Source organism: Petaurus breviceps, unplaced genomic scaffold, assembly GCF_028583685.1.
Source record: "Petaurus breviceps papuanus isolate PSGF00001 unplaced genomic scaffold, PetGlider_PUasm1.0 207, whole genome shotgun sequence".
NCBI lineage: Eukaryota > Metazoa > Chordata > Mammalia > Diprotodontia > Petauridae > Petaurus > Petaurus breviceps.
In genome coordinates this window covers 21,488,848-21,514,253 of record NW_027185850.1, presented here as the reverse complement: position 1 = coordinate 21,514,253, position 25,406 = coordinate 21,488,848, and the positions used below count along the sequence as shown (strand labels likewise).

Below are 25,406 nucleotides of genomic sequence, written 5' to 3'. Positions count from 1 at the left end.
AGCTATGATTCCACAGAGCTGATGATAATGTGGAATATTTTTATTTGACTATGCATATTTGTTGCAATGGGTTTTTTTCCCCCATTGTGGAGGGGGAAGAGAAAATAAATACTTGTTAATTGGAAAAATAAGATAGTTTTTTAAAAGATGGTTAAATGACTGGACCCAAAGAGTGGCTATTAATGGTTTAATGTCCACTTAGCAGGAGGGCTCCAGTGGAGGAACATCAGTGCTTGGCCTTTTGCTAACATTTTTGTCAATGACTTAGATAACACATAGAGAGCATGCCTATGAAATTTACAGATGACATTAAACTGGAAGGGATGGTGAACACACTGGATGACAGACTCAGGACCCCAAATTTTGGCAGGTTAGAGCATTAGGCTGAATCTAATAAAATGAAATATGGATAAATGTAAAGTCTTACAGTTGGATTCAGAAAATCAGTGTCTTAATGAACAAGAGAGAAGAGATATGTCTAGAAAACAGACTCTCCTCCCCACCCCACCCCCCAAATCCGGGGGAATTTTTGCTGAAGGAAAGCAAAGCGTTAGTCCAGAGTGTAATCTGTGGCAGTCAAGAAAGGTGAAGCCCTGGGATCCCCTTCTCCTGCTTGGGGATTCCCTCCAACCACTTGCAGTTTTTTCAAGCAATCTGTTTCTCCTACCTTCCTTTGCTTGAATGAATTAAACAACAAACAGGTCCCTTGATGCAGCTCTATGTCACTGGCAAGACATCCCCATGTTTACCCACATTTCCCATGTGGGAAATGGAAGCTCTTTCCACAAGTCCAGTTCATCACCCCTCTCTCTCAAGAGGTGAACGGCATGTTTCATCTTCACTCTTCTGGACTCCTGGCTTGTCATGGCATCCATCAGAGATCTAGAGCCATTCAAAGCTGCTTTTCTCTGCTATTATTAAATAAATGGTTCCCACAGTTCAGTCCTTGTTCACAGCAGCTCACGGGTCTGCTCAGTTTCCTTCAAATTTGCTGGACCACTATTTCACGAGGGTTCCCAGCCACTGTCCACCTCACCAGCAGGTCTATTGGCCTTCATACAAACACGGAATTGTATCATCAGAAAGGACCTCAGTAGCCTTTCCTGATTTTCCCAGTTAGTGCTTGTTTGCACCCCCATCTCCCACTCCCCACCCCATCACCTTGTATTTACTTTGTATATATGGTATATTTACTTTTCTGTGAACATTTTAACTCTTGCAATAGAAGGTAAGCCCCTCAAGGGCAAGGACTTTTGAAAAAAAATTTTTTTCTATCTCCAACTTATTGCCTGGAGTCTGACACATAGGAGGCACTTAAAATATGCTCAACTTACTAAGTAGTCAGGAGACCTGGGTTCAGATCCCACCTGTAACATTTACTAACTTTGTGACCTTGGGCAAGGCACTGAACGCTGTCTCTGGGCCTTGGTTTCTTGCTCTAGGATGAGGGGGTTGGTGTCTGGCTTCTAAAGGTTCCTTCCAACTCTAGACACAGAATGCCTGGGTTTCATCAATAGCAGGGCCAGGAGAGGTGCTATCCCCAAGGTCAGCCCACACGGATAGTACTGAGTGCAGTCTCAAGAGGGGGCACTGATAAACTTCGCCATGGCCAGGAGAGTGACCCAGGGATTCCCAACTATGTCCTGTGAGATCAGTTCATGAGAATGGTAATGTTTGCCCTGAAAATAAGAAATGTGGGCGGCATGATAGTTGTCTTCAAAAGAGGTAGGCAGACTCATTCTTCATGGCCTCAAAAGGGACAGCCAGAGGTGAAGAGTGACAATATGGTGAAGTCAAAAGAACAGTGATTGGATTTGGAGTTAGTCAACCCCAGTTGGAATCCCACCTTGGAGACAGTGTCACCTGTGTGACACTGGACACTTTACTCAAATATCGGGGCTTCTCTTCCCCCCTCTATAAAATGGGGGCTTGGCCTCTTACATTAAAATTATCAAAAACCTTAACAAACAAAGCCAATTAGGAGAAATGATACTATATTCCCACACACATTAATAGAACTATTAAGAGCCTATCTTGAGATTATCAGAGATAATCATTTATCCATGATTTTCTTCCTCAATCATCAGGTTAACTTCCACAGCATATCTTAATACACACTGTGGGAAAATAAAAGGAACAGGGAGAGAGGAAGCAGGATTCCTTTTTTCTTGTCTCTTGCCGGAGCTGCCCAGGCCTGAGGTGGCATGTGGAGTTGTAATGAAGCTCTGGTTTCTCAATGGTTAAAGATTAAAAATGGTGCCCTTCATCTGAGTGCCCCAGATCAGTGTTCAGACGACCTCCTCATTTTGTAATGATACACCTTGCAGGTTTTCCTAATCATCAGTTTGTGCTGTAAACTATAAAGGTCAATGGCCCTTTATAAGAGCACAGGAAATTGCCTCATTTTCTTTCAAAAACCCTCTACCTATTTGAGAGATAATAAACCCTTAGGTGTCCTTCATTGATCATTCCAAGTATCCAGGATGCAAATGAAGGATGGGAGAAGGGACACAGAGTGGGGAGGAAGGTGGTCAGCCCATAAATGGTTAAAAACACACAAAGGTTACCAATTTCTGCAAATATCCTTTATTGCTGAGATGAAAGTATTACTCATCAGGGTGAGGAGACGGGTTCAAGGCCCAGCTCTGACACACACAAATCCTTACATAACCTCCATCTCCCAGAGCTGGTGTCAGGACAGTGCTTTGTAAACCCAAAAACGTCATGGTAACACAAGCCTCATTCCCACTAAAACGTGGAAGAAGTCCATTAGTGGTTTTATAATGCTGGCCAATTTCTGTCCCTTTGTTAATTCTGCTGAATATTCTCTCTGCCTCTCCTTCCAGGCATCCCTCAGGAACAGGCAAGGATAATACAGCTTGTATCTGATATCCTGCCAACATCCCCATGCCATCCATCGATGGCAAGAAACCAAATCGGGGCAGTTTGGGAACACAGTGCACACTTCCCTTTTGCCTTGTCCAAGGGGGTGGAATCATTTTACAGACGGCATCTTATCTGTGGTTACTGCATTCCCCTGAGGTAGGCAGCAAGTCACCATCATCAAGACAAGATCTGAGGTTTCATAGTCACAATAAGAGCTGATGGCAGACACACTGGGTAGGAAGTCAGAAGGCTTTGGTTCTCTAACCCTGGCTCCGTACCACCCCAAGTCATTATTCAGCTGGAACTGTTAACATGGCTAAACATTACAGAGGCTAAAAATTAACATTTTTATATTTGAGGTCTCATGATCCAATAGCTTGGCCTCTCTTTTTAAGAGAAGATGGGCTCAGGCTCTTAGTCCAGCCTAGTCAGGGTTAAGGTCTCCGGAGGAAGTTTCTTATTTGCTGTCTCATCTAACTGTCTCCACCTTGCAGTCGGCTTTGAGTGGGAAGTTTGGGCCTTTAAGTTGAAGGCTAAGAATGGCCTGCCATGAGCATCCTCCTCACACCACTGAAGGTTCTGCTGATCTCAAGTAGAGCAGGTAGACAGTGGAAAGAGAAATCACATTTCTTTCTTTCTATATGAATGAGTGGTGTTCATTGAATCAATGATGAAACCTTGCTCTCCTAACTAGCATCCATCTTCTACCAGCTGCACTGAGTCTAGAGAGAACAGCATGCCACCTAACTGTGATCGGACATAACTTGGTAAGGATCAGAGATGAGGCATTTAGACAACCTGTACTTTACGCAGCAAATCGATCACTCCTTGTTTGGGGAGGAATGCCACCTCATCAGTGCTCTGACACCAAACCTCAAAATGGCAGGGCTGTTCCAAGGCCCTCTTGCCAGCTATCACAACAAAGGGGTAGCCGAGTTTGTTGGCATCTTTCAATCTGTTTCCAATGGTCAAATGTGTCCTGTCATCGAGCAAGACCTCCCCCTGCAGCCACGGTAAGGCTTCAGTGATGGCATCATAGAGGGTCTCTGCCAACTCTACTGCCCTCTCTTCCTTGCTGCCCTTTTTTGGAGGAATAAGGCAGACTTGGTAAGGGGCAAGCAGACCAGGCCAGCGGATACACTCTTCCGTAGAAAGTACTTCAATGGCCGCAGCTAAGATGCGGGTCACGCCTAACCCATAGCACCCCATTTCTACTAGTGAAGGCTTTCCCTGAGCATTAACAAACTCAGCATTGAATACAGAAGAGTACTTGGTCCCCAGATAAAAGGTGTGCCCCACTTCAATACCTTTGGTTTCTGTCAGTTTTCCCTGGCAAACAGGGCAATTTGGCTGCTTGGGGTCCAGTGTCTCAACATTGGCCGTGAAATTGCAACTTGAGCAGATTGCAAGCACATCTTCTCCAATGTTCAAGGGGAGCTGAAACTCGTGAGACATGGTCCCACCAATGTTCCCCACATCTGCCTGCACCTTCACAAACTGCAGCCCAAGCCGGTCAAACACCCTACCATAGGCATCACACACCAGGCTGTACGTCTGGTGAGCAGCTTCAGAAGAGCAGTCGAAGGTGTACATGTCCTTCATGTAAAACTCCCGGCCTCGAAGGAGGCCAAAGCGGGGCCTGGGCTCATCGCGGAACTTCCGAGTGACTTGATAGAGGAGGTAAGGAAGCTGCTTGTAGGACAGGGTCTTCTGAGAGCCGATCAGGCTGGTGATGGCTTCCTCATGTGTTGGCCCCAAACAGTATCCCTTGTTATGTCGGTCCTGTAGCTGAAAGAGCTCCTTGCCCATTAGGTTCCACCGACCAGTGGCTCTCCAGAGCTCAGCAGAGATCAGCGTGGGCATGTCTAGCTTCTGCCCACCAATGGCCTGCATTTCCTGGTCTATCACCCTGACCAGCTTCTCCATGGCACGAACGGTGTAGGGCAGGTAGTGGTAACAGCCAGGGCTGGCAGGGTGAATCAGCCCAGTCTGCAGCATCAGCCTCTGGCTCTTACAGGTCAGCTCGGCAGGCCTGCTCTCTAGTCCGACCACCTGATCTTCTCGGAGGTTCTGAGGCTGGAAAAAACGAGACAGCGCCAGGCGTTTCAATCTGCCTGGGGGATGATGGTAAGGCCTGCAAATGAGATGCTGTGACAGTGGGCAGCTGGCCAACAGTATACCAGAAAAGCCCCTCCATCTACTCAGAAGCCCTTCCATGCCACTCCGGACAGGAACACTCAGATCTGTAGGAAAATGAATTATGTACCATTAAGCATTCACTCCATAGGGAAGCTAGGTGGCCCAATGGATAGTGCTGGGCCTGGAGTCGGACGGATGAGTTGAGATCTGGCCTCAGATGCTTACTAGCTGAGAGAGCCTGGGCAAATCACTTCACCCTGTGTCCTTCCAGTTCCTCATCTGTAAAATGAGCTGGAGAAGGAAATGGCCAAGTTTCTTTGCCATGAAAACCCCAAATGGGGTCACAAAGAATCAGACACAACTGAAGAACCACAGGGTTTGATTTTCTGCCTCCCAGGCCTGCTTTGAGCCAAGCACTTTGTAAACCTGGAAATGGGGCTAGTCTCAACCTAAGGGTGACGTCTGATAAACCTGCTGATTTTCTGTCCTTTTAATTCTGGTTCAAGCGTGACCCCCCACCCCCCACCCCTTCTCTCTCACTCACAGGGCTATGGGCAGTTTCATTTCCACCAATCTAAGCTTTTCCTTTCCCTTATTAACATCCTTCTCATTTAAACTTAACACTGTGTTCCAGTAGAGAAGATGGGGCTAGGTAGAGAGCAATGCAGCTAGAAGGCTGGCCCAGGGGTCAGGGGAAACTTGGTTCACGTGTGGGCTTGACCCCCGACCAGCAGGTGACCCTGCACAGTCACTTAGACTCCTGGTGTTCTTCACCCTTCACAGAGATCACGGCCCAGCCAAGAGGGCGTTCCTCACCCTTCAGGGAGGAAATCACAGGGCCAGCCAAGAGTTACTATGTTGCGGTAGGTGAGAGCACAGGCTAGTTAAGTATCCTAGGATCTGGAGCTGGAAGGAACCGGGAAGGTTCTCCAGGGCAGCTGCCTCGCCTAAAGGTCCCATAGGCAGTCACACGCACACTAGAACCCGGGCTCTCCGCTCCAGATCTTTCCCTTGCACCAAGGTGGGAGCAGCCCCTCGTTTTCATGAATCCATGATCAAACCTCAACCCCAGACCCCTTCATTCCGTGCAGCTCAGTCTCCCCACCCAAGAGACGAGGCTGCCAGCCCTGAACCTCGCGTGTCCTTTGTCCCCATAACCCGGGTGCCCTTCTCGGGGTCCGTGGGTCCCCCGGGGCCAGCCCTTCATTCTGTGGGAGGAGGAAGCTTCCTGGCACCGCAGGGGTGAGAAGGACCCCCGAGGCTTCGCTCCCAGGATGGAGGGCACTGCCCGAAGCTGGCCTCTGGATGGCGCGCTCGCCTTCTCGGGGCCTCAGTTTCCCCACCTGTGAAGTGGAAGGAGGGAGCCCCACCCGACTTCCCGCCCTGGAGCAGAGGGCACCTGCCACCCACGGGCTCTCCCACGGGCGGGTCTTAGTTTCCACATCTACAAAATGGAAGCGGGCTCAAAGGCCACGGCGCTTTACAGCCCTAACCTGCGGGTCTCTGGGATGGCACAATCTCGTTCCGTGCGGGGAGGAGCCCAAGTACTGGGGGAAACTGAGGCACGGCAGAGGCGCACGCATGCGGCTCGCTCCAAGGGCACTCCCGCTAGCCAGACCCCCGCCCTCATCCTCCCCGTCCCCTCTCGGTAGCCCCCGAGAGCTCCGCCCCACGTGCCCACGCCCCCACACTTTCACCCACCGATCACAGCAGCCACCGTTCTTAAAGAAGAACGCATGAGCGGGACGTGGGAGGCGGGGCCGGCCAAAGAGGGAAAGCTCGGGCTCCTCAAGCCCCGCCTCCCACGGCACAACCAGCCAATCACAAGGCCGGTCCTGGGAGAGACGCTCCGCCCCCCCCCCGCGTACGGAGAAAAGCCCCGGTGGGAAGAGATGGGACGCAGGCCCTTTCCGGAACCATAGAGACGGCGGGGGAATGCGTTGTACGTCAGAGTCCACCCCCACAGGAAGTCTCTTCTAGGCATCCGGAGGCCTTTATCAATGCTCCCAGCCCGTATAAGAGTCAGGCTGCCCCGCCCCCTTCAGGGCTGTCTGCGGAGTGGAGAGGTAGCGCCTGGGTAATGGCGAGTGACTTGGGAAGCCACGGGTTCGAGCCCCGCCTCTGATGGAATCGTTTTTTTTTTTCTTTTTGTTGTTAGAAAAAGGAAACACAATCTATCCACAAATCTCACGCAAAGCCAAAAATGGTCATTAAGATGTGACACTAAACCCCAGGAAGCAAACGATCAGGGCCTGAGTCCTTCCCTACTGGAGGGTTGCCATTGAAAAGGCAATGTTGGGGCGGCTAGGTGACACAGTGAATGGAGCGCCGGTCCTGGAGTCAGGAGGGTCTGAGTTCAAATTTTACCTCAGACACTTAATACTTACTAATTGTGGGACCTTGGGCAAGTCACTTAACCTCAATTGCCCCTCCAAAAAAAAAGGCAGAAAAAAAAGACGATGTCTTCTGGAGAGAGAGAAGACTTTGATACTCTCACAGATCCGAGATCTCAGACATGTGAGGAGTCCCTCCTCCAGTGCAAATCTCTACCCTTCCCTGCCTGCCCATCCTCTGGGATTCTCTAGGTCCTTTATGGAAATTTAGCTTTGCTTTTGTCTTGTACCAGACCAGTTATTTCAAGTATCTGTTGTAGAGAGTTTCCAGGGAGTACCTGTCCATGTCCCTCCCTCCTCCCTGAAGTTCAGCACCTGGCTCATCTTTTCCTCTTTCTCATGAGGCTGCTGTCTCAAACTCCTTCACCTCTCTGTCCTCCACCTCTCTCCATCCCATTACCTTCACTCCTCAGCCACATATCAGGAGGATCCCATGTAGAGCTTACCATTACTTGATTGGACACTGCCCCTCCCCATCTGACCTTAGCCTCCTGTCATTCCGTTTTCACCCCTTTCCCTACCTACTCATTGCCTTCCTCTATATCTCCTTTTCTTTAACCTCATTACTTTCTCAGGCCATTGCATCTTTTCTGACTTGATTCATTTTCATAGTCGTTTGCCCGCTGGCTTCCCCACTAGAAAATGAGGTCATCAAGGACAGAGACCATGTTTTTATCTTTCTCTGTAACCCCTTTGATAGATTTCCCACATCTTCAGTCATTTGTCTGATGGGTAATATGCAGCCTACTGTGCCATTATCACCTACAAAATTCTCCTGTTTTCCTTCAATATTCTCATCAAAGATGTCCTGATGCGTATGTAGGTTATTCACATGATGAAAGTAAGCATACATTATAGGTCGATATATATCTGATGCTCTTTCAGGTCCCCCTCCCTTTTTCAGTAATATTTTTCCCAATGCTATTAATATCTTCCTTTTCTTCAATGCCTCCAAGATTGTGTCATCTCCTGCATTGACTTCTTCTGTCTACCTTTGGTCTAATCCAGTTATTTTTATATCTTTGTTCTCTTCAGTGTCATGTCTATGTCCTCTATAAGTATATCTTTGATTGGTATATTAGATCCCACATCCTTCCTTGTGAAAAGAGCTTGTTAGAATGATCTTTGCAGATCTTTTCCATCTTTTATCTGTTTGTTGCTCATTTGGATTACTTGCCACGTTTTCTTTAAATCTGCTTTATCCTCCACTTCTTTTCTTTGTCTCATAAGCTAATGCTGTTTGTAATTTTTCTGCCATCCTTCTCTGTAAAATCCTATAAACAAAGTTATATTCTAAACCTGTATTGCTCCTTTAGGCTGCTAGATGGTACAATGGATAGTGCTAGGCCTGGAGTCAGGAAGACCCCAATTCAAATCCAGCCTCAGACACTTATTAGTTCTGTGACTCTAAGCAAGTCACTTACTGCTCTCAGACACAATTTCATCATCTGTAAAATGGGAATATTAATAGCACCTCCCTCCTAGGACTGTGGGAATCAAATGAGATAGAATCTGCAAAGTACTTAGCATAGGTCCTGACATATAGGAAGCAATGAATAAATGTTTGTTTCTTTGCTTTATGTCTCTCTCTTTTTTTCTTTCTTTCCTTTCTATTTTTTTTTTAATCTTTATTTTAACAAGTTGGTAATCTGACTGTACCCTGATTCAGGATCAATTCCTACAACAGTAACAAGTTGTTTACTGGCTGATAAAATGTAAATGATTTCATTTTGGAAGAAGATATTTAGTACTTGTTGTATCTGTAATCTCCTGAGTCTTTTCTCAGAGAAAGTATTCACGACATATAGATATGAGGCTTCTGTGCAACGGCCAAGTCTTTGGCCTCTCTCAAGCCTGACTCTGACCCACATTTTCCCTATTTTCTCCCCTTCTTTGCGTTGAACTCACTGACTCTCCGAGCATATGTTGATTTAATTTCGAGGGTCTTATCTAGTATTTGTAGCATTTTTCTGCCTTTTCATCCTCCACTTCAAACGTTGATGCATAATCTCTGATCATTTTTATGGTGATCCTTTTGCAAACATTCATCCCGAGCCCTAGAAGACTGGTGATGGTTGAAAAGCATGAACTGTGAAACGATGGTTCTCTTCGCCTTTGGACCCTTGACAAAGCTCGCTGCTCTTTCTCCCCATGAGGCCTTTTGTGATACTCCCCTTCCAGGTGGTAGCTCCATCCTTCTCAAACCGATCTTGCATTCATTTCACATAAATTCTGCATATGCTTACATTGGCTCCCCTCAAGAATGTAAGCCCCCTGAAGGCAGTGACTGCTTACCTTCAAGCTTTGTCCTCCCAGTGCCTGGAACACAGGAGGTGTTTAATAAATGCTTATTAACAAATAGTACTCCCCAACAGCTTTGTAAAGCTTAAAATATTACAGAAAGGTGACAATAAGCATAGTGGTGATAATGATATCTAATATTTACAGAGTGCTTTAAAGTATGTAAAGGGCTTTTCTTACGTTATGTCTTTGGATGCTCATTATATCCCTCTGAGGCAGGGACTTCAGGGTTACTATACCCATTTTGCTGAGGAGAAAAGTGAGGCTGAGAGTGAAGTGATTTGCCTGAGGTCGTACAGGTGGTAAGCGAGAGAGAGGTAAGATTCGAACACAGGTCTTCATGGCTCCTGGTGTGGTGCTGTAGCCATGACAGTTTTACAACATCCCAGGGACACAAGCAGCTCAGGAGTCATTGTCCCCATTTTACAGAGACAGGAGACACTTGCTCACGGTTAGACGTGGGGTCTTAGCAGAGTGCCTGGTACACAGGAGGTGCTTAATGAATGCTTGTCTGCTTGACTTGACTTGAGCTATTAGCAACCAGGACAAGAACCCAGGTCTCATTACTCCTAGACCAAAGCTGTGCCTGCGAATGTTAGGAAATGGGAGGCTCTTTGGAGCTGAGGCCAAGCCAAGTAAGTACAGAACATCAGGGTTGGGAGGGGCCTGAGAACAGGGGATGGCAGAGCTGGGAGGGGCCTGAGAAGAGAGAAACTTTAGAGATGGTGGAGACCTTAGAGTTACCTTAGATCAACCCTTCATTTTGTAAATGAAGAAACTGGGTCCCAGAGAACAGAAATGATTTGCCCAAGGTCACACAGCAATGGCCAAATTGGTATGGAGAATTGCAAAGCATACAACTGTAGAATATGAGAGCTGGTACAGATCTGAGAGCTCTTCAGATACCATGCCCTTATTTCACAGCTGGGCACTGTGAAGGTCGGAGGCCTGGCCAAGTTCACACAGCTACTGAGTGGCAGAGCTGGGACCAGAAGCCAGGCTTCCCAACTTCCCCAGTTCATCCGACTATCCCATGCTGTCTCGAGGCAGGAAATTTAGCCTAAAGCTAACTTCAGGAAGTCCCTGGAAAAACGAGGGAACCTTTCTGCAAACACCCAATAAAAGGCAGCATGTAATTCTCTGCTGCCTCCCAAGGGTGTCATGAGAATTAATTAGCTACCACTGCTAAAGTGCTTTGGAGATGTTAGGACGAATAAACGCTCCTCATCCTTAGCTCTCTTCCTCCCTGAACAGTCCACACCCTGTGGATCTGTTACCTGTGCTAAAACAAGCATGTTGGGGTGCTGAAGAGCCAGTGCCATGTGTTCCTGGGGGTGGAGGAGGATGTGACATGTTGGGCAGAAGAAAGCCAAGGTATCTTTGGCTAGAGCCTGGGGTACAGCCCCCTGGGTCTTCAGTGAGCCCCTTCCCTCTGACATAATGTCCAATTTGCCCCACTTATGTGTGTATACATATATGTGTGTGTATGTATGTGTGTATGTGTATATCTTGTTTGTACACAACTATTTTCAGGTTGCCTTCCCACATTTGATTGTATGTTTGTGAGAAGCGGAACTGTCTTTGCCTTTTGTGGTCTCTCCAACACTTAGCACGACACCTGGAACATAGTAGGATCTTAATAAATGCTTGTTTTTGACAAAGTGCTTTTCCTTATGCCAGTGTTTTAAGGGAGGGAGGGCAAAGATGATTGTTCTAATAACACAGAGGAGGAAACTACGGCTCAGAGAGAGGAAGGAACCTGCCCCCAGTCACCCATAATCATCTTTCAGTACTTTGATGCCTCTGTGACTGTGGCTCCCTCCAAGGCACTGAGGCAGCCCAGCACATTCTCACTTGGGTGATTCTTGTCCATGTTTTTCCATTAGTCATCCACAGATCATCTACCAGTGTGTTAGAGGCCTTCTTTTGGGTCTTGGAGCATCCTGTGCATGGATTCCATTGCCACCTTTGGGCTGTCCATCTGCTATTTTTCATTCTCACTACATGACTGGCCTGTTCCTAGCTGCAGATGCCCTTGATGGTATATCTTATGCCATTCTTGCATGTGAATTCGGTTGGTAATAGGCTTACCATGCATCTCTCCATTGCTCTAGGAATTGTCTGCCATGTTGAGCCTTTGGAGGTTGTACGGCTCCATGATTTGCAGCACCATCACCAGGAAAATTTGGGGAGTAAAATGATGGAGTCTTGTGTCAGAAAGTAGCTTGTGATCACTAAAAGTGCTATTGTTGTTTTCAGTCGTGTCTGTTTCTTTGTGACCCTATTTGGGGTTTTCTTGGCAAAGATACTGGAGTGATTTGCCATTTCCTTCTCCAGTGCATTTTACAGATGAGGAAACTGGGGCAGTTAAATGATTTGCCCAGGGTCACATAGCTAGGAAGTGTCTGAAGTCAAATTTGAACTCAGGTCCTTCTGCCTCCAGGGTAAATGCTCTAGAGATTCATTGTATCACTTAGGTGCCCAAAAGTGCTATAAAGTTTCCCAAATGTAATCCCACCCACTCTTTTCCTCCTAAATTCTGGGATCATCTCACTATCCATTTGCAGTGCCTGAAAATGCAGTAGAAAATGCAGAAAAAGTACTCAGGGCAGCTAGGTGGTGCAGTGAGTAGAGTGCCGGTCCTGGAGCCAGGAGGACCTGAGTTCGGATCCGGCCTCAGACACTTAATATACACATACACAGAAAAAAAAAAAACTAGCCATGTGACCTTAGGCAAGTTACTCAACCCCAATTGCCCTCCAAAAAAGCAAAAAAAAAAAAAAATTCAATTACTAAGGAACAAACTAGTGAATCACCTGACAGCATGTTTTGGTCTGGACAACAGACTCTTCATCCACTCGGTTTTTCCAGTGTGTATTGCTAGGTCCATGTATAAAGTGACTGTGTCTCTCATTGAAGATGTGCTGTAGCATTCTGAGCCTTAACATCATCCCTGCATAGGAGCATTTGGAGAGACTCACTCTCAATGGGGAAGAATCCCTTTTCCATTTGGATTCTACATATTTCATCAAGGTTGAACAATAATGACTCCTTGTCAGTCACAAAGGGAGGATGTTCTATCCAGGCTTGAAGCCCTGGGTTTGTTCATTGCAATCTCCCCACAGCCCCCCACTCCAATCCCTATGCCCTTATCCCTGGTCCACATTTGTTAGTAACCATCCTAAGACAAGAGTATGTTGTTCTGGGAGTGAAGTTTTTGGGTAAGAGGACCTTAAACTTTTTTATGTATCATAGACCCCTTTGATAACCTATGGAATCCTTTCAAAACCATGTTTTGTAGCCTACATCCATAATGGAAGGAAATGCTCATTTTTAGTTAAAAGTTGGTGAAAATAAAGATGTAGATTTTTTTCTTCCAAGTCCACAGACCCATTGGAATCTCTCCATAGAACCCTTGGGGTATCATGAATGGAGGAAGGGGGTTCTGCCTGTGTGTCTTTTCCAGCTTTTCTGGGATGAGCACTCTCCCTCCCTCCCTCCCTCCCTCACTTGCTCACTCCCTCACTCACATGCTCACTTACTCGCTCACACACTCGCTCGCTCACTCATTCCTCCTTCTTCCATCTCTGATCTTCACATATTGATTTCCTATTCATCTTTCTCATTTGTCCTCCTCTAAGAAACCTTCTCTGATTCCTACACTTGGGAGCCATCTCTCCCTCATCCTATCTCATAGCACATTATACTTTACCTATGTGTATAGATTCTCTCGTATTACACACAGATCAGAGAATCAGATTTCAAGTTTAAGGATCATTGAGTTCAATCTCTTTATTTTACAGATGAGGAAATTGAGGCTCAGAGAGGCTAAGTAATTTGCTCAAGGTCAGATAGCTAGTAATTAGTCAGGATTTGAATCCAGCTCCCCTGATTCTAAATGCCCTTTACACTGCATAAAGATGGTTAATAAATACTTAGGTTGGATTAGAGTGTGCTGGCCGTCTGGGAAAAGAGGCAAGTCCAAAGACCCCAAAGACCCATCCCCTCTGTTCAAGACTGTTGAGGGGGCAGATCTCACTGGAAGGAAGAATGTAGGAGAGAGATAAATTCAAGGTGTCATTAATCATCATTACACTAATTACTCTGTTATTAGGGGTTTCATAAGGCACCTCCTAGGAGGCATCTGGGTGCCTAACGAGGCATGACAGCAGGTTCCTCAGAGGTTTGGGTGGGTAGGGAAGCTGGGAAGTTTTCTCAGCTGTAATGGAAGAATAACCACTTACCCCATCCCACCCTACTCTGAACATGCTTCCCTTAACGACTTGAGGCCCCATACCCTCTGAAACAGTAGCAGCAGCCAGATGTCCCTGGAGTCCAGAATTTTCTCAGGCTGTCTCTGACCATTTCTACAAAAACCAGAGGAAGAAATCATATCTCCACAAATCCTTTGAGGTTTAATGAGGACTTTCCTTAAAACAGCCCATGGGAGGGAGACAGTCTAAGGGCAGCAGAATCACAGGATGTCAGACCTAGAAAGGGCCCCAGAGATCATCTAATCCAACCCAGACCTGAGCAAGAGTCCCTACTACAAGGTACCTAGCAATTGTTTGTCCAGCCTCTGCTGAAGACTTCTCATGACAGGGAGCTCACTACCTCCCAAGGCAGCTCATTTCACTTTGGGACAGCTTTCATTTTCAGGAAGTGTTTGCTGACATTAAGCTTAAATCTGTCTTGTAACTGCCACTCATCACTCTTAATTCTGCCTTATAAGGCCAAGCAGAAAAATCCATCTTTTACTTGCTTAGAGACAGCTTTCAAATGCTTAGAGACAGGATCAGGTCCTCCCCAAGCTTTCTCTTGTCCAAGCTGAACTCTCTTGTTCCTCCAAGCATGGCATGGTCACTGGTCTTTATAGTATCATGGTCATGTTGAAAATGTCACTCTCTGAACACAGAGTCCCAGACAATGGCCTGGACAAGGCAGAACCCAAGGGCAACATTCCCACCCCCTTCCCCAGCCCATGCCTTCCCTCATACAGCCTAAGAATGACCTAAACCATCAGTTAGCCAGCCACCTTATTAAGTATTCACTCTGTACCAGGCACTGAGCTATTACTGGGAATAAAACAAAAGCAAAATCCACAGTCCCCGCCCTCAAAACAGTCACATTTCAATGGGGAGACATCATGCAAACAGGTGTGTACATTCAAGATATAGACAGTGTATGTGGGAGGTAATTCCAGAGGGAAAACAGGGGAGGGGGCAGTGTGGGGAGGAGAGGATGGGGGAGGGGAGCATAGAGGAGGGGGAGGGGACAAGGAAAGACCTGCAGAAGGTAGGATTTGAACCATCTTGAAGGAAACCAGAGAAATTAGGAGATGGAGGGGAGGAGGGAGAAAATTTCAGGCATAGGGGACAGTCAGTGAAAAGGTATATGGAAGGTCCCCGAAGACAGGACCTGATTCCTCATCCAAAAAAATGGAGATAACCACCTTAGCCAGGGTCCCTGTAGGGAAAGCATTTTTTAAATCTTAAAGCTGTATATGAAGGGGAGAGATTAGGCAGAAGAAGCACGAGGACCTTGGAATGGAGGGGACCTGGGTTCTGATCCTGGATTTGTCACTTCCTAGCTGTATGAACTGCCTTCTTTGAGCCTCAGTTTTCTCATCTGTAAAAAGGATAAAATTATATTTTATTTCTTGTTTAAATTTTTATTTATTTTAGTTTTCAACATTCATTTCCACAAGATCTTGAGTTCCAAATTTTCTCCCCATCTCTCCCCTACCCCTCCACCCCAAGACAGCAGGCATACTGATTACCCCTTCCCCCAGCCTGCCCTCTCTTCAACCCTCCCCCTTTTCCCCTTCCCTCTTACTTTCTGGTAGGGCAAGATGGATTTCTATGCCTCATTGCCTGTATATTTTATTTCCCAGTTGCATGTAGAAACAATTTTTTAACAGATAATGGTGTGCTTGACAAACTCCTTACTAGAGGGAGTTGTGAGAAAAGGTGCCATACAAATGGGGATAACATCAGACTTGAGGTAGAGAGTCAGTATGGTACAGAAGTCAGAGAGCTGGCCCCTGAGCCAGAAGGATGCAGATTCAAATTCTGCCTCCGAAATACACTGGCAGTGGGACGCCCAGGCAAGGCATTCAACCTCCCAATGGTACCAGGTAACTCTTTCAATTAATAGAGTGTCTCTTGACTTGGAGCTAAAGAAATTATGGGTCTGAACTCCCCCTCTTCAGCATCATGCTTGAGGCTGACCTCAGACTTCTGTAAGATCTGTGGCTCTATACATTCCATTTCGCACACATTTTTTCAGTGCCTACTATGCGCTAGGCGCTAGGGATACAGATAAAAATAAAGCTGCCTGAGGGCAGCTTGCATTCTCCAGGCCGGGCAAGTAAACGAGACATATACAAAGTAATACAATGTAACAAGGAGGAGGAAGCGGCCTCAGCTGTGCTGGGAAGGACGCTCCGAATTCCAGGAGGCACACGGGATGAGGGAGGGCCGTCCCGTGGCAGGAAGGCTAGCGGGAGAGTCGAAGATGCCGGTTTTCTTTGATTCCTCGCAGGAGACCAAAGGCTATTGCGTCTTTTAGAAGGCTTCCCGCCCGGTCAGTCTTTCCAACACTCTGGTAACACTTTGCACCCTTTAAAGTGCCCTGCGGATGCCGGCTATTATTTCCAGACGCCCGTCTAGACCCGCCGGCTTGGCAATGGCCATCCTCAAGCATGGCCCCAGACCCAGACCGACAGTCTCGGCCCCTAGGGCTCAGAAGGAGAGGGACCTCTCGCCCAGCTGGGGCTTCCTCCAGCTGTCGCCCATGCTGTCAAACAGCAGCCGGACCAGCTGCAGCCGGCCCTGAGCCACCAGGACCTTGGACAGGGCCACCACCTCGGCAGTGTAGCTGCGGTACACGCGCTGCAGCTCTTGCCTCACGCGCTCCGCCGGGTACTTGCCCTCGGCCTTGCGCACCCAGAGGTCCACCTCCCGGCCCAGCTCGCTGGCGCTCAGCCGGGCCTGGCCCAGGAGGGCCAGCAGGGTCTCCAGGAGGCAGCGGAAGCCCTCGGTGTGGCGCGAGCCGCTCTCGTCCAGTTCGATGGCGCGTTTGAAGCACTCCGCGGCGTTGGGCTCCTCGCCCTTAATCCGCAGACACTTGCCTCGGAGCAGCTGGATCTCGGGCAGCGTCTCGCCCATGTCCGACTCCATGGCCTTGGAGAAGAAGACCAGCGCCTTGTTCAGGGCGGACTCGTCCACGGCCAGCAGCTCCTTCACGGCGTCCACCCCCATGTAATAGTAGACCTGGGGAGAAGAGAGCGGAGTCAGATGATCAGTGTGGGAGAAAGAGAGCTGGCTGTAGAGGAAGGGAACCGGGTTCGAGTCCCGACTTCGCTACTTATTTACTACCTGTGTGATATTGGGCAAGTTACTTCTCTGTGGACCTCAGTTTCCTCACCTCTAAAATGTGTCCATATCGAACTAAGTGACCTCGAGCATCCTTCTAACATTCTCTTAGACTATAAGCTCCTTGAGGGCAGGGAGGACATTTTTGCCTCTCCTTGTATCCTCAGGGCTTAGAGTGCCTGACGAATAGTAAGTCAAGTCAATGAGCTTCCTATGTGCCAGGCATGGTCCTAAGTGCTGGGGACTTTATGAAGTGAGATCCTCTTTGATTGGGTCAAGAAGGGGGACAGTGTGATCACTGAGCAAGCAAGCTAGCCAGGACTCCGGAGACTTTAACCAGCCACATGGATTTCACCAGTTCCAATACACTTGGGGAGATGAGACCTCTACTTAACTTGAACAAAAACTGACTCATAATTAGTCAGTGGCTGAGTGGGATCAGCTGATTCAGGAGATAGAATCATGTGATCTTAGATCTTGAGCTAGAAGAATGGCCAGAGAGAGGGCCAAGGTGATCCAGTTCAACCCCCATTTACAGACCAGAGTCTAGAGAGCATGTCACACGTGTAGCTTGCAGAGCTGGGATTTTAACTGAGATCTTTGTTCCGGAAATCCAGAACTCTTTCTTATGACCCATGATGCCTCTCCAGTACTTAGTGAGTAGTGAGCTCCCCGTCATTGGAGGTATGCAAGAAGAGGTTGCATGACCCCTCACTGGGGTTGCTGAAGAGAGGATTCTTGTTCAGGCTCAGGTTGGACCAGGTGGCCTCTGAGGTCCCTCCCAACGCTGAGAGTCTGGAGACAATAATACTGTCACTCTTAGCTTTGCAGGACTTTATAAAAATGTAAGTAAAGAGAAACTATTTGGTTATTATTATTTACTCGGTGGCAGCATCACTTACTGGATAGAGAGATGACCTCAGAGCCAGGACAACCTAGGTTCAAGACACTGAGATATCTTGGCCGTGTGACCCTGGACAAGTCATCTAACTTCCTGTGTTCTGGGCAACTCTCATTGGCAGGGAAGGGGAGGTGTGGGAGACCCCTTAACTATTGTCTCACCTGACCAATGTCCAGGTAGGTCTTTAGGCCTGGACACACCTTGACCACCTCCTCCAGATCATCCTTGGCTACAGTGAGATGATTCCTGTCTGGTAGACCTCCCAGCCCAGCCTTGGCCCGTTCCAAGTCACGAAGGTATGCCTTGATGTGGATCTGTAGGTAAACGGAATTATCTCAGGGGAATTCTGGAAGTGATGGCAGCTGCTCACTACTACCCCTCCAGGTGGCATTGCTTTTCTCTCCCAGGACTTTCAGCTCCTCCAGGAAAACCTCCTGAATCAGCTTTCAACAATCCCTCGTGAGGAACAGAGGATTAGATAGGGCCAGAGAAGAGTCCAGGGAATGTGACAGATGTGACAAGGGTCTGATGGGCTGTCATTCTAAAGAAGGTTTCAATTTGTCCTGCTTGACCCCAGAAAGCAGAACCAGGAGAAACCCACAGATGGCTAAGGCTTGATATCAGGCAAAAACTTCCTAACAATCCCAAGGGGGATGTGTTACCACGGGAGGTAGTGAGCTCATCATCTTAGAGGGCCTCAATAAAGACCAGATGACTCCCTTCTAGGGCACAGGCACCCAAATGCTTTCTCATGTTCTACCCAGCACCTCTGAGAGTCTATGAATATCCAGCCCATAAACATGGCATTGATCAGTCAAGGGCCCCTGATGCTGGCCCTCCTCCCTCTCCCTGGGACACCCTTGCTCTGTACCTTGGCCCTGGTGCAGTAAGCCTGCCAGTTGAGCTCGGGATCCGGCAGAATGTCCAGAGCCATGTTGCAGATGCCGATGGCCATGTCTTGCTTCCCCAGGAAATGGAAGATCTTGGCCAGTCTGTTCAAGATGGGTGCATGGTCCTTGGCAATCTCTATGGCCTGAAGAGGACAATGGTGACAAACATTAATTGGGCAGGTAGGCAAATGCAACAGCAGAAGGATGTAGAAGTCAAAAAAGGAAGCTAGGATTCATTCATTCAGCACAAAGTTTCAAAGCTCCAACTACAGTGTCTATTGAGGATACAAGGATGAGACTCAGCTCCTGTACCCACAGAGCTTATGATCTAATAAGGGACAGTCATTCAACTTAATTAATTTCAACAAGCATTTATTAAGTGCTTAGTGTTTTCAAGGCTTGGTGCTAGATAAGGGGCCTAAGGCAAAAGGGTCCTTGCCCTCCCTGAGCTGATGCCTTGTCTTCTGGGCAGTAGCAGGAGCCTATACCTGTGCTGTCCTGGGGGAAGAGGAATATGCCAGGATGAGGAATCTGTATCCTAGAGGCAACAGGAAACCACTGCAGACTCCCAAGTGGAGGAGTGACTTGAGAATGTGTGCCTTAAGAATATTCTCTTGTGGTGAATCAATCAACAAGCACTTATTAAGCGATGTATGTATGTGTGCGCATATATATAATACTATAGATATCCCAAGTGATCTCTATATAGCACTTAATAAATACTTGATATATATGCACTAAATAAAAAGTATAATTTGATAAGTGATAGAATCCAGAAATGATAGAATTTCTACAGAGAAGGAAACATTTATTAAGTGCCTACTGTATAACAGGTACTATGTACCAGCCTATGTACAGTGCCTACTGTGTACCACGCACTGTACTAACCTCTTTCCAAATATTATCTCAATTTATCCTCCCAACAACCCTATGATGGTAGGTGCTATTATTAATCCCATTTTACAGTTGAGGCAATAGAGGCAGACAAAGGCTAAGTGACTTCCCCAGGGTCATACAGCTAGTAAATGTCTGAGGTCAGATTTGAACTCAGGTTTTCCTGACTACAGGTCCAGCACACCTCCTACTGTGCCACCTCTCTGGGTGAGTTGGGACCAGTCACTTTTCCTTTCTGGGTCTCAGTCTCCGTATCTTGAAGATTCCCAAATATCCAGGAATCTCTGATTCTCAGATCAGAGGATGGAGACCTCACTTCTGGCTGGGGATATGGGGGAGGGTTTACAGGAGGAGCTGCCATTTTTACTTGACCTTGAAGAATGGATAATGTTTGACAAATCGAGATGAGGCAAAAACTTCCTAACAATCCCAAGGGAGACGTGTTACCACAGGAGGTAGTGAGCTCACCATCTTAGAGGGTCTCAATAAAGACCAGATGACTCCCTTCTAGGGCACAGGAACCCAAACACTTTCTCATGTTCTACCCAGCACCTGTGAGAGTCTATGAATATCCAGCCCAAAAACACGGCATTGATCAGTCAAGGGGGATTCCATACACAGGGAGAAGAGGGACACAACTTGTATGGGCTTGAGTTGTAGAGCAGGGGAATCAACCTGCAATGGAAACAGGGACTTTACAGAGTCTGGTGTGGACTGCATGCATGCACTTGAGGGCTACGTTTTTGGCCCAGAGAGCAGAGGAAAATAAAAGGACCACCCCATAGGTGGAAGGGACCTCAGAGGCCACCTCTCACTTTATAGATGGAGAAACTGAGGCCTGGGGAAGTCAGACCACCTGACGCTGGCTGGACAGAAAGCACCAGAGCCAAGATTGATGCTCAGGTCTTCTGCCACTAAAGTCAGTGATCTCACCACCAAAACAGCCCAGAGAAGGTTGCCCTGCCAAGGCAGGCAGGCGAAGGATTCTATACTTCATCCTGTTGGCCATGGGGAGTCACTCAAGGGTGCTGAGCAAGGCTGTGACATCATCTGAGCCATCCTGGCTCTGTTACTCTATCCCTCAAGGGGCTCAGAAGCCCAGTTCTGATTTCTTCAGTCTTCCTCCAGGCTAGGCTACATACCTTGCCAAAACAGTCCAGGGGGTCGGTCCCTGAGTAGCCACAGTCATGCACGCCCATGGGGGTGGTAGAGAAGGTGTCTTTCCTTTCCAGAAGCATCCCAAGGTAGCACCAGGCCAGAGCTGAAATGGGGAAAGGGACCTCAGGGCCATTTTAGCAAAGGAGACCCCAGCCAGACCTTGAGTTCTGCTCTGAGCTCTGACAAAGGTCCATGTAAAGTTCAGGCAGGTGTGAGCTCAATCCTCAAGAAATGTTATCCTATGAAGTATACTGCCTGGCACATAGTAAGTAATTAATAAATGCTTTTGTTCACATTAATCAAGCAAATGAGCATTTATTAAAATTGCCTACTATGTGCCAGGGACTGTGTCAGGTGGTGGAGAAGCAAAGACAGAAACTAAAAGTCTCTGCTCACTTGGAGCCAAGCCCTCAGAATCCTCTGGAACTGGACTGGCCAGCTACCCTGCTCTTCCATCCTCTGGGGCAAGGAAAGAGATCTAAGGAAGGAGACCAGTCTCTGAGACAGCCTTTGGGGACTTGACAGAATTATGGAATGGGATGTCCAACCCATCCCTGTACATCAATCCCCTCTACAGCAGCCCCTTCAGGGATGAGGAACCCGCCTCTGCTTGGAGACCTCCCTAGGCAGCCCCTCCTCTCTGGGACAGCTCTGGTCATTTGGAAAGTCTTTCCTGGCATCCAGCCTAAATATGCCTCTTTGCAACTTCTACCTGTAGTCCCTGGTTCTGTACCTGGGGTCAAATGAAATAAGCCTAACCTTGCTTCCATGTGGCAGGTTTTTTTTTGCTTTTTTTTTGAAGGGGGAAGGTAGGGCAATTGGGGTTAAGTGACTTGCCCAAGGTCACATAGATAGTTTTGTGTTCAAGTGTCTGAGGCTGGATTTGAAGTCAGGTCTTCTTGAGTGCTCTATTCACTGTGCCACCTACCCACCCCCCATGTGACAGGTTTGAAATAAGCTTTTACATTCTCTCACCTCTGTTCTTTCCCCAGGTCTTCTCTTCTCAGAACTCAGCACCCCAATTCCTTCATCTGATTCTCATTTAGTACACATTGGAGCTGCCCCCCCCCCCATTCTGGCTGTCCTCCTCTGGATGTTCTCCAATCTAGCAAATGTGTGTAGCTCTCATTTGGTGACCAGAGTTTTACACCATCCTCTGCCCAAAACCAGGGACAGTGGGACCCTCCTCACCTCCCTGGTCTCCTTCACTGTGCCATCTCTCTAAAAGCAGCCTCAGACTGCAGTAAGTTTCTTGGCTGCTACATGATCCTGTGGCTTAAGGCAGAACTTGAAGTTGACTAAATCTACCAAGATTTCTCCCCCCCCCCCCCGGTATTTAGCTAACAAACATTTAAGTGCTTTCTATGGACTAAGCATTGTGCTAGGTGCTGGGGATGCAAAGAAAGGGGCAGGGGGACCATCCCTGTTTTTAAGATCTTATTCTAATTTAAGGGACAACATACAAACAAGAAATTTTGTTGTTTAGTCATTTTGAGTCATGTCCATTGTGGGAGTTCCTTGGCAGAGAAACTGGAGTGATTTGTCATTTCCTTCTCCATCACATCTTACAAATGAGGAAACTGAGGCAAACTGGGTGAAGTGACTTGCCCAGGGTCACACAGCTAATGTCTGAGGCAGTATTTGAACTCAGGTCTTCCTGACTCCAGACTCAGCGCTCTATCTACTGTAGCACTACCTAGCTGCTCAGAATAAAAAATAGACAGGCTAAATAGAACAGACACTCTGTTGTCTATTCCTGTCTCCACCTTCTGGGACTTGGGAAGATGGTTTTTATAATCCAACTGTGAGACTTCATATATAAGTCAACTAAATTCCGTCTTAAAAAGAGCAATTATCTTTTTAAATATTCCCACCTTATACTCTCTAGTTGTTTTAAATAGTCCAAAATTGATAAATATGGCTGACAGTGTAGTTTCCCTATTTTTGTCTTTTAGTTTTAACTTTGTCTGAGGTCAGGATTACTAGCCCTGCTCCTTTTTCCCTAACAAATTCTACTCTTGATCTTTATTTTATGTTTGTGTGTGTATCTAAGAGCAATTAGCTGAGGTGGGAGAGGAAGAACTAATACAGAGGAATTAGATGGGGGAGGAAAGCTGGTAGTTCTGGAACTCGACTTTCATCAGGAATGGGTTTAAGAGGCAACAATACATATATATCTAGAAGGGTATAAACGTCTTCTAAATTCTGAAAGAAAGAAAACGCTAAGGGTATAGGGGAGAGGGTAAGGGAGGGATTTTTAGAGGGGAAAGTGGGGGAATGGGATAAAGAGAGTATAGAAGGGTACTTAGATTTAGGGGAGTGGGATGATAAGGGAGGGATTCTTGGAGGGGGTAGATTAAGTAATAGGAGGGCAAGATAGGGGTAGAAGTAAAATAGAGGAGTCCGGAGGGATAGGAAATAAGAGGTATACACAAACATAAAATAAAGATCAGGAGTAGAATTTGTTAGGGATAAAGGAGCAGGACTGGTAATCACGATCTCAGGCAAAGTTAAAGCTAAAATAGATTTAATCAAAAGAGAAAAGTAGGGAAACTATACTATATGTTAGCAATATTAATCAATATTGTTTTAGACTATTTAAAATAACTAGACAGTCTGAGGTTGGAATATTGCTATGGTGGAGGAAATGACGAGTTGGTGGACTTAGAAAAATGTGGAAAAACTCAGACTTATGAAGGAAGAGGTTATCTACCTTCAGAGAAACAGAGGACAAATAAAAATAGTATGGTCTTGCATAGATGCATATGAATGTATGTGTCTGCATATGAGTATGATTATCGATATCTAAGTGTGTGTATGTGTATATATGTATGTATATGTCTCTGTGTTATATACACATATACACACATACATATTCATGCTTGATTGTAGCCTTCTTGAGGAAGGGGGGGAAGAACAAAATAAAGAGTGCACAGCAGAGAACAAAAGAAAACTTACAAGGAAGCAAAGAAAAGATGAACGGCTCTCAACACGATGCATAGTATTTATTTTAGAGGCTTTCTTGAAATGGAAATTTATTGTATATTTTGAATCCTCTTTTATGTTCTGCTGTGCACATGGAAATGCCTTGTTTCCCTTTTCTTACTTTGTATTTAAGTGTTAATATTTAAGTTTATATTTCTTTTTTTGTCTTATTGTGTATTTAAGTTTAAAATAATTTTTAAAAAGAATTTATCACATAAAAAATCCCATCTTATTTGATCTAGCCTGTCAAGTGCCTTTGGGATGCTGGCTTTGACATCCTTTCATCCTGAAATCTTCATAAAGCTCAGGTCTGACCATGTCACTTCTCCTTCTCAAAAAAACTCCAGTGGCTCCCGATGACACCCAAGATCAGACAGAACATCCTAAACCCCTTCAGCCCTGGCCCTTCCTGCCCTCCAGGGCCTTACTCCTGGCCAGCTGCTCTGTGGTCAGGTGACTGACTTCCTGGTTGGTCCTCTCACACAACACTCCATCATCCTCTGGGCATTTTCCCCGACTCTCTGAGGGAGCGAGCCTCCACATCACTAGGTGGGTTTCCTTGGCTTCCTTTAAGAAGTCTTTGATGGTCCCTCTCTGCTCCCCAGGAACTTCCTTTTGAGATGACCTTCTATTTGCACAGTCTGTATCTTCTGTGTGCAGAGCTGCTTCTTTACATGTTGTAAAGAATTATTACAGCATGAGCCCCTACAGGGCAAAGGATCATATTTCTCCCCTTCTTTGGGTCCTCAGACATAAGCACTTAGTCAGTCCTTCCTAGTTTGTCAGTGAATCAGTCAATGAATGTTTGCTTACAAAAGTACCTACTAAGCACTTTACAATTAATATCTCACAACAACCCTGGGAGATAGATGCTATTGTCTCCATTTTACAGAGGAAGAAACTGAGGCTGAGGGAGGTTAAGTGACTGACCCAGGGTCACACAGCTGGCTAGTAAGTGTTTGAGGCATATTTTGAACTCAGGTTTACCTTACTTCAACTTTAGATCTATCCACAGTATCCCCTAGCTGCTTAATGTTGGTGTAGGGGGGAAGAAAAAGAAAACTTCCTAATGTTTACTGTTTTCCAAAAGTAGAAGCTTGGGGTGGGGACAGGGAAAGACAGAGACAGGGAGAGAGAGAAAGGCAGAGACAGAGAGACAGACAGACAGAGACAGAGAGAAAAGAAGGAGGCAGAGATGCAGTGATGAAAACAGGCTAAAGGAGGGAAGAAGACAAAGCAAGAGACTGAGTCTTGGGAATAGAGATGGAGAAAGCAATAGAAATAAAGAGGGAATGAGAGAAAGGACCCAGATCTCTCTAGCACAGGAAGGGACCTCAGAGGCCAGCTAACCCAAGCCATTCTTTCTACAGATGAGGAAACTGAGGCTGAGGGACGAATTCTTGTCCAAGGTCACAAAGGGATGAGGAGCCAGAGGCAGCATTTGAATAGCTCACTCCAGAGCCAGGGCTGGCATCCCAGAGAG

At 46.8% G+C, this 25,406-nt stretch overlaps 2 protein-coding genes across 3 annotated transcripts in view; both read right to left on the bottom strand.

Annotated features, from left to right (window-relative positions):
• Positions 1-2,570: 2,570 nt before the first annotated feature.
• On the bottom strand, positions 2,571-6,807 carry LOC138164947 (probable proline--tRNA ligase, mitochondrial). 2 transcript variants are annotated; one of them, XM_069092931.1, is made up of 2 exons: positions 6,727-6,807; positions 2,571-5,129 (listed from the first exon to the last, which is right to left on the bottom strand). In XM_069092931.1, exons 1-2 carry the CDS (start codon positions 6,761-6,763, stop codon positions 3,676-3,678), a joined length of 1,491 nt encoding a protein of 496 aa, XP_068949032.1. In that variant the 5' UTR covers positions 6,764-6,807; the 3' UTR covers positions 2,571-3,675. The 2 variants fall into 2 exon arrangements, with proteins under 2 accessions (XP_068949032.1, XP_068949033.1); XM_069092932.1 differs by lacking the exon at positions 6,727-6,807 and adding an exon at positions 6,519-6,681.
• Positions 6,808-13,478: 6,671 nt separating this feature from the next.
• LOC138164948 (tetratricopeptide repeat protein 22-like) overlaps positions 13,479-25,406 on the bottom strand; it is a 39,740-nt gene continuing 27,812 nt past the window's right edge. Inside the window, exons 4-7 of the mRNA XM_069092933.1 lie at positions 20,923-21,041; positions 18,868-19,029; positions 18,158-18,310; positions 13,479-16,993 (exon numbers count right to left, since the gene is read on the bottom strand). Coding sequence (XP_068949034.1) covers positions 16,463-16,993; positions 18,158-18,310; positions 18,868-19,029; positions 20,923-21,041 — 965 coding nt within the window. The 3' untranslated portion in view covers positions 13,479-16,462. The remainder of the gene's footprint in view (positions 16,994-18,157; positions 18,311-18,867; positions 19,030-20,922; positions 21,042-25,406) is intronic.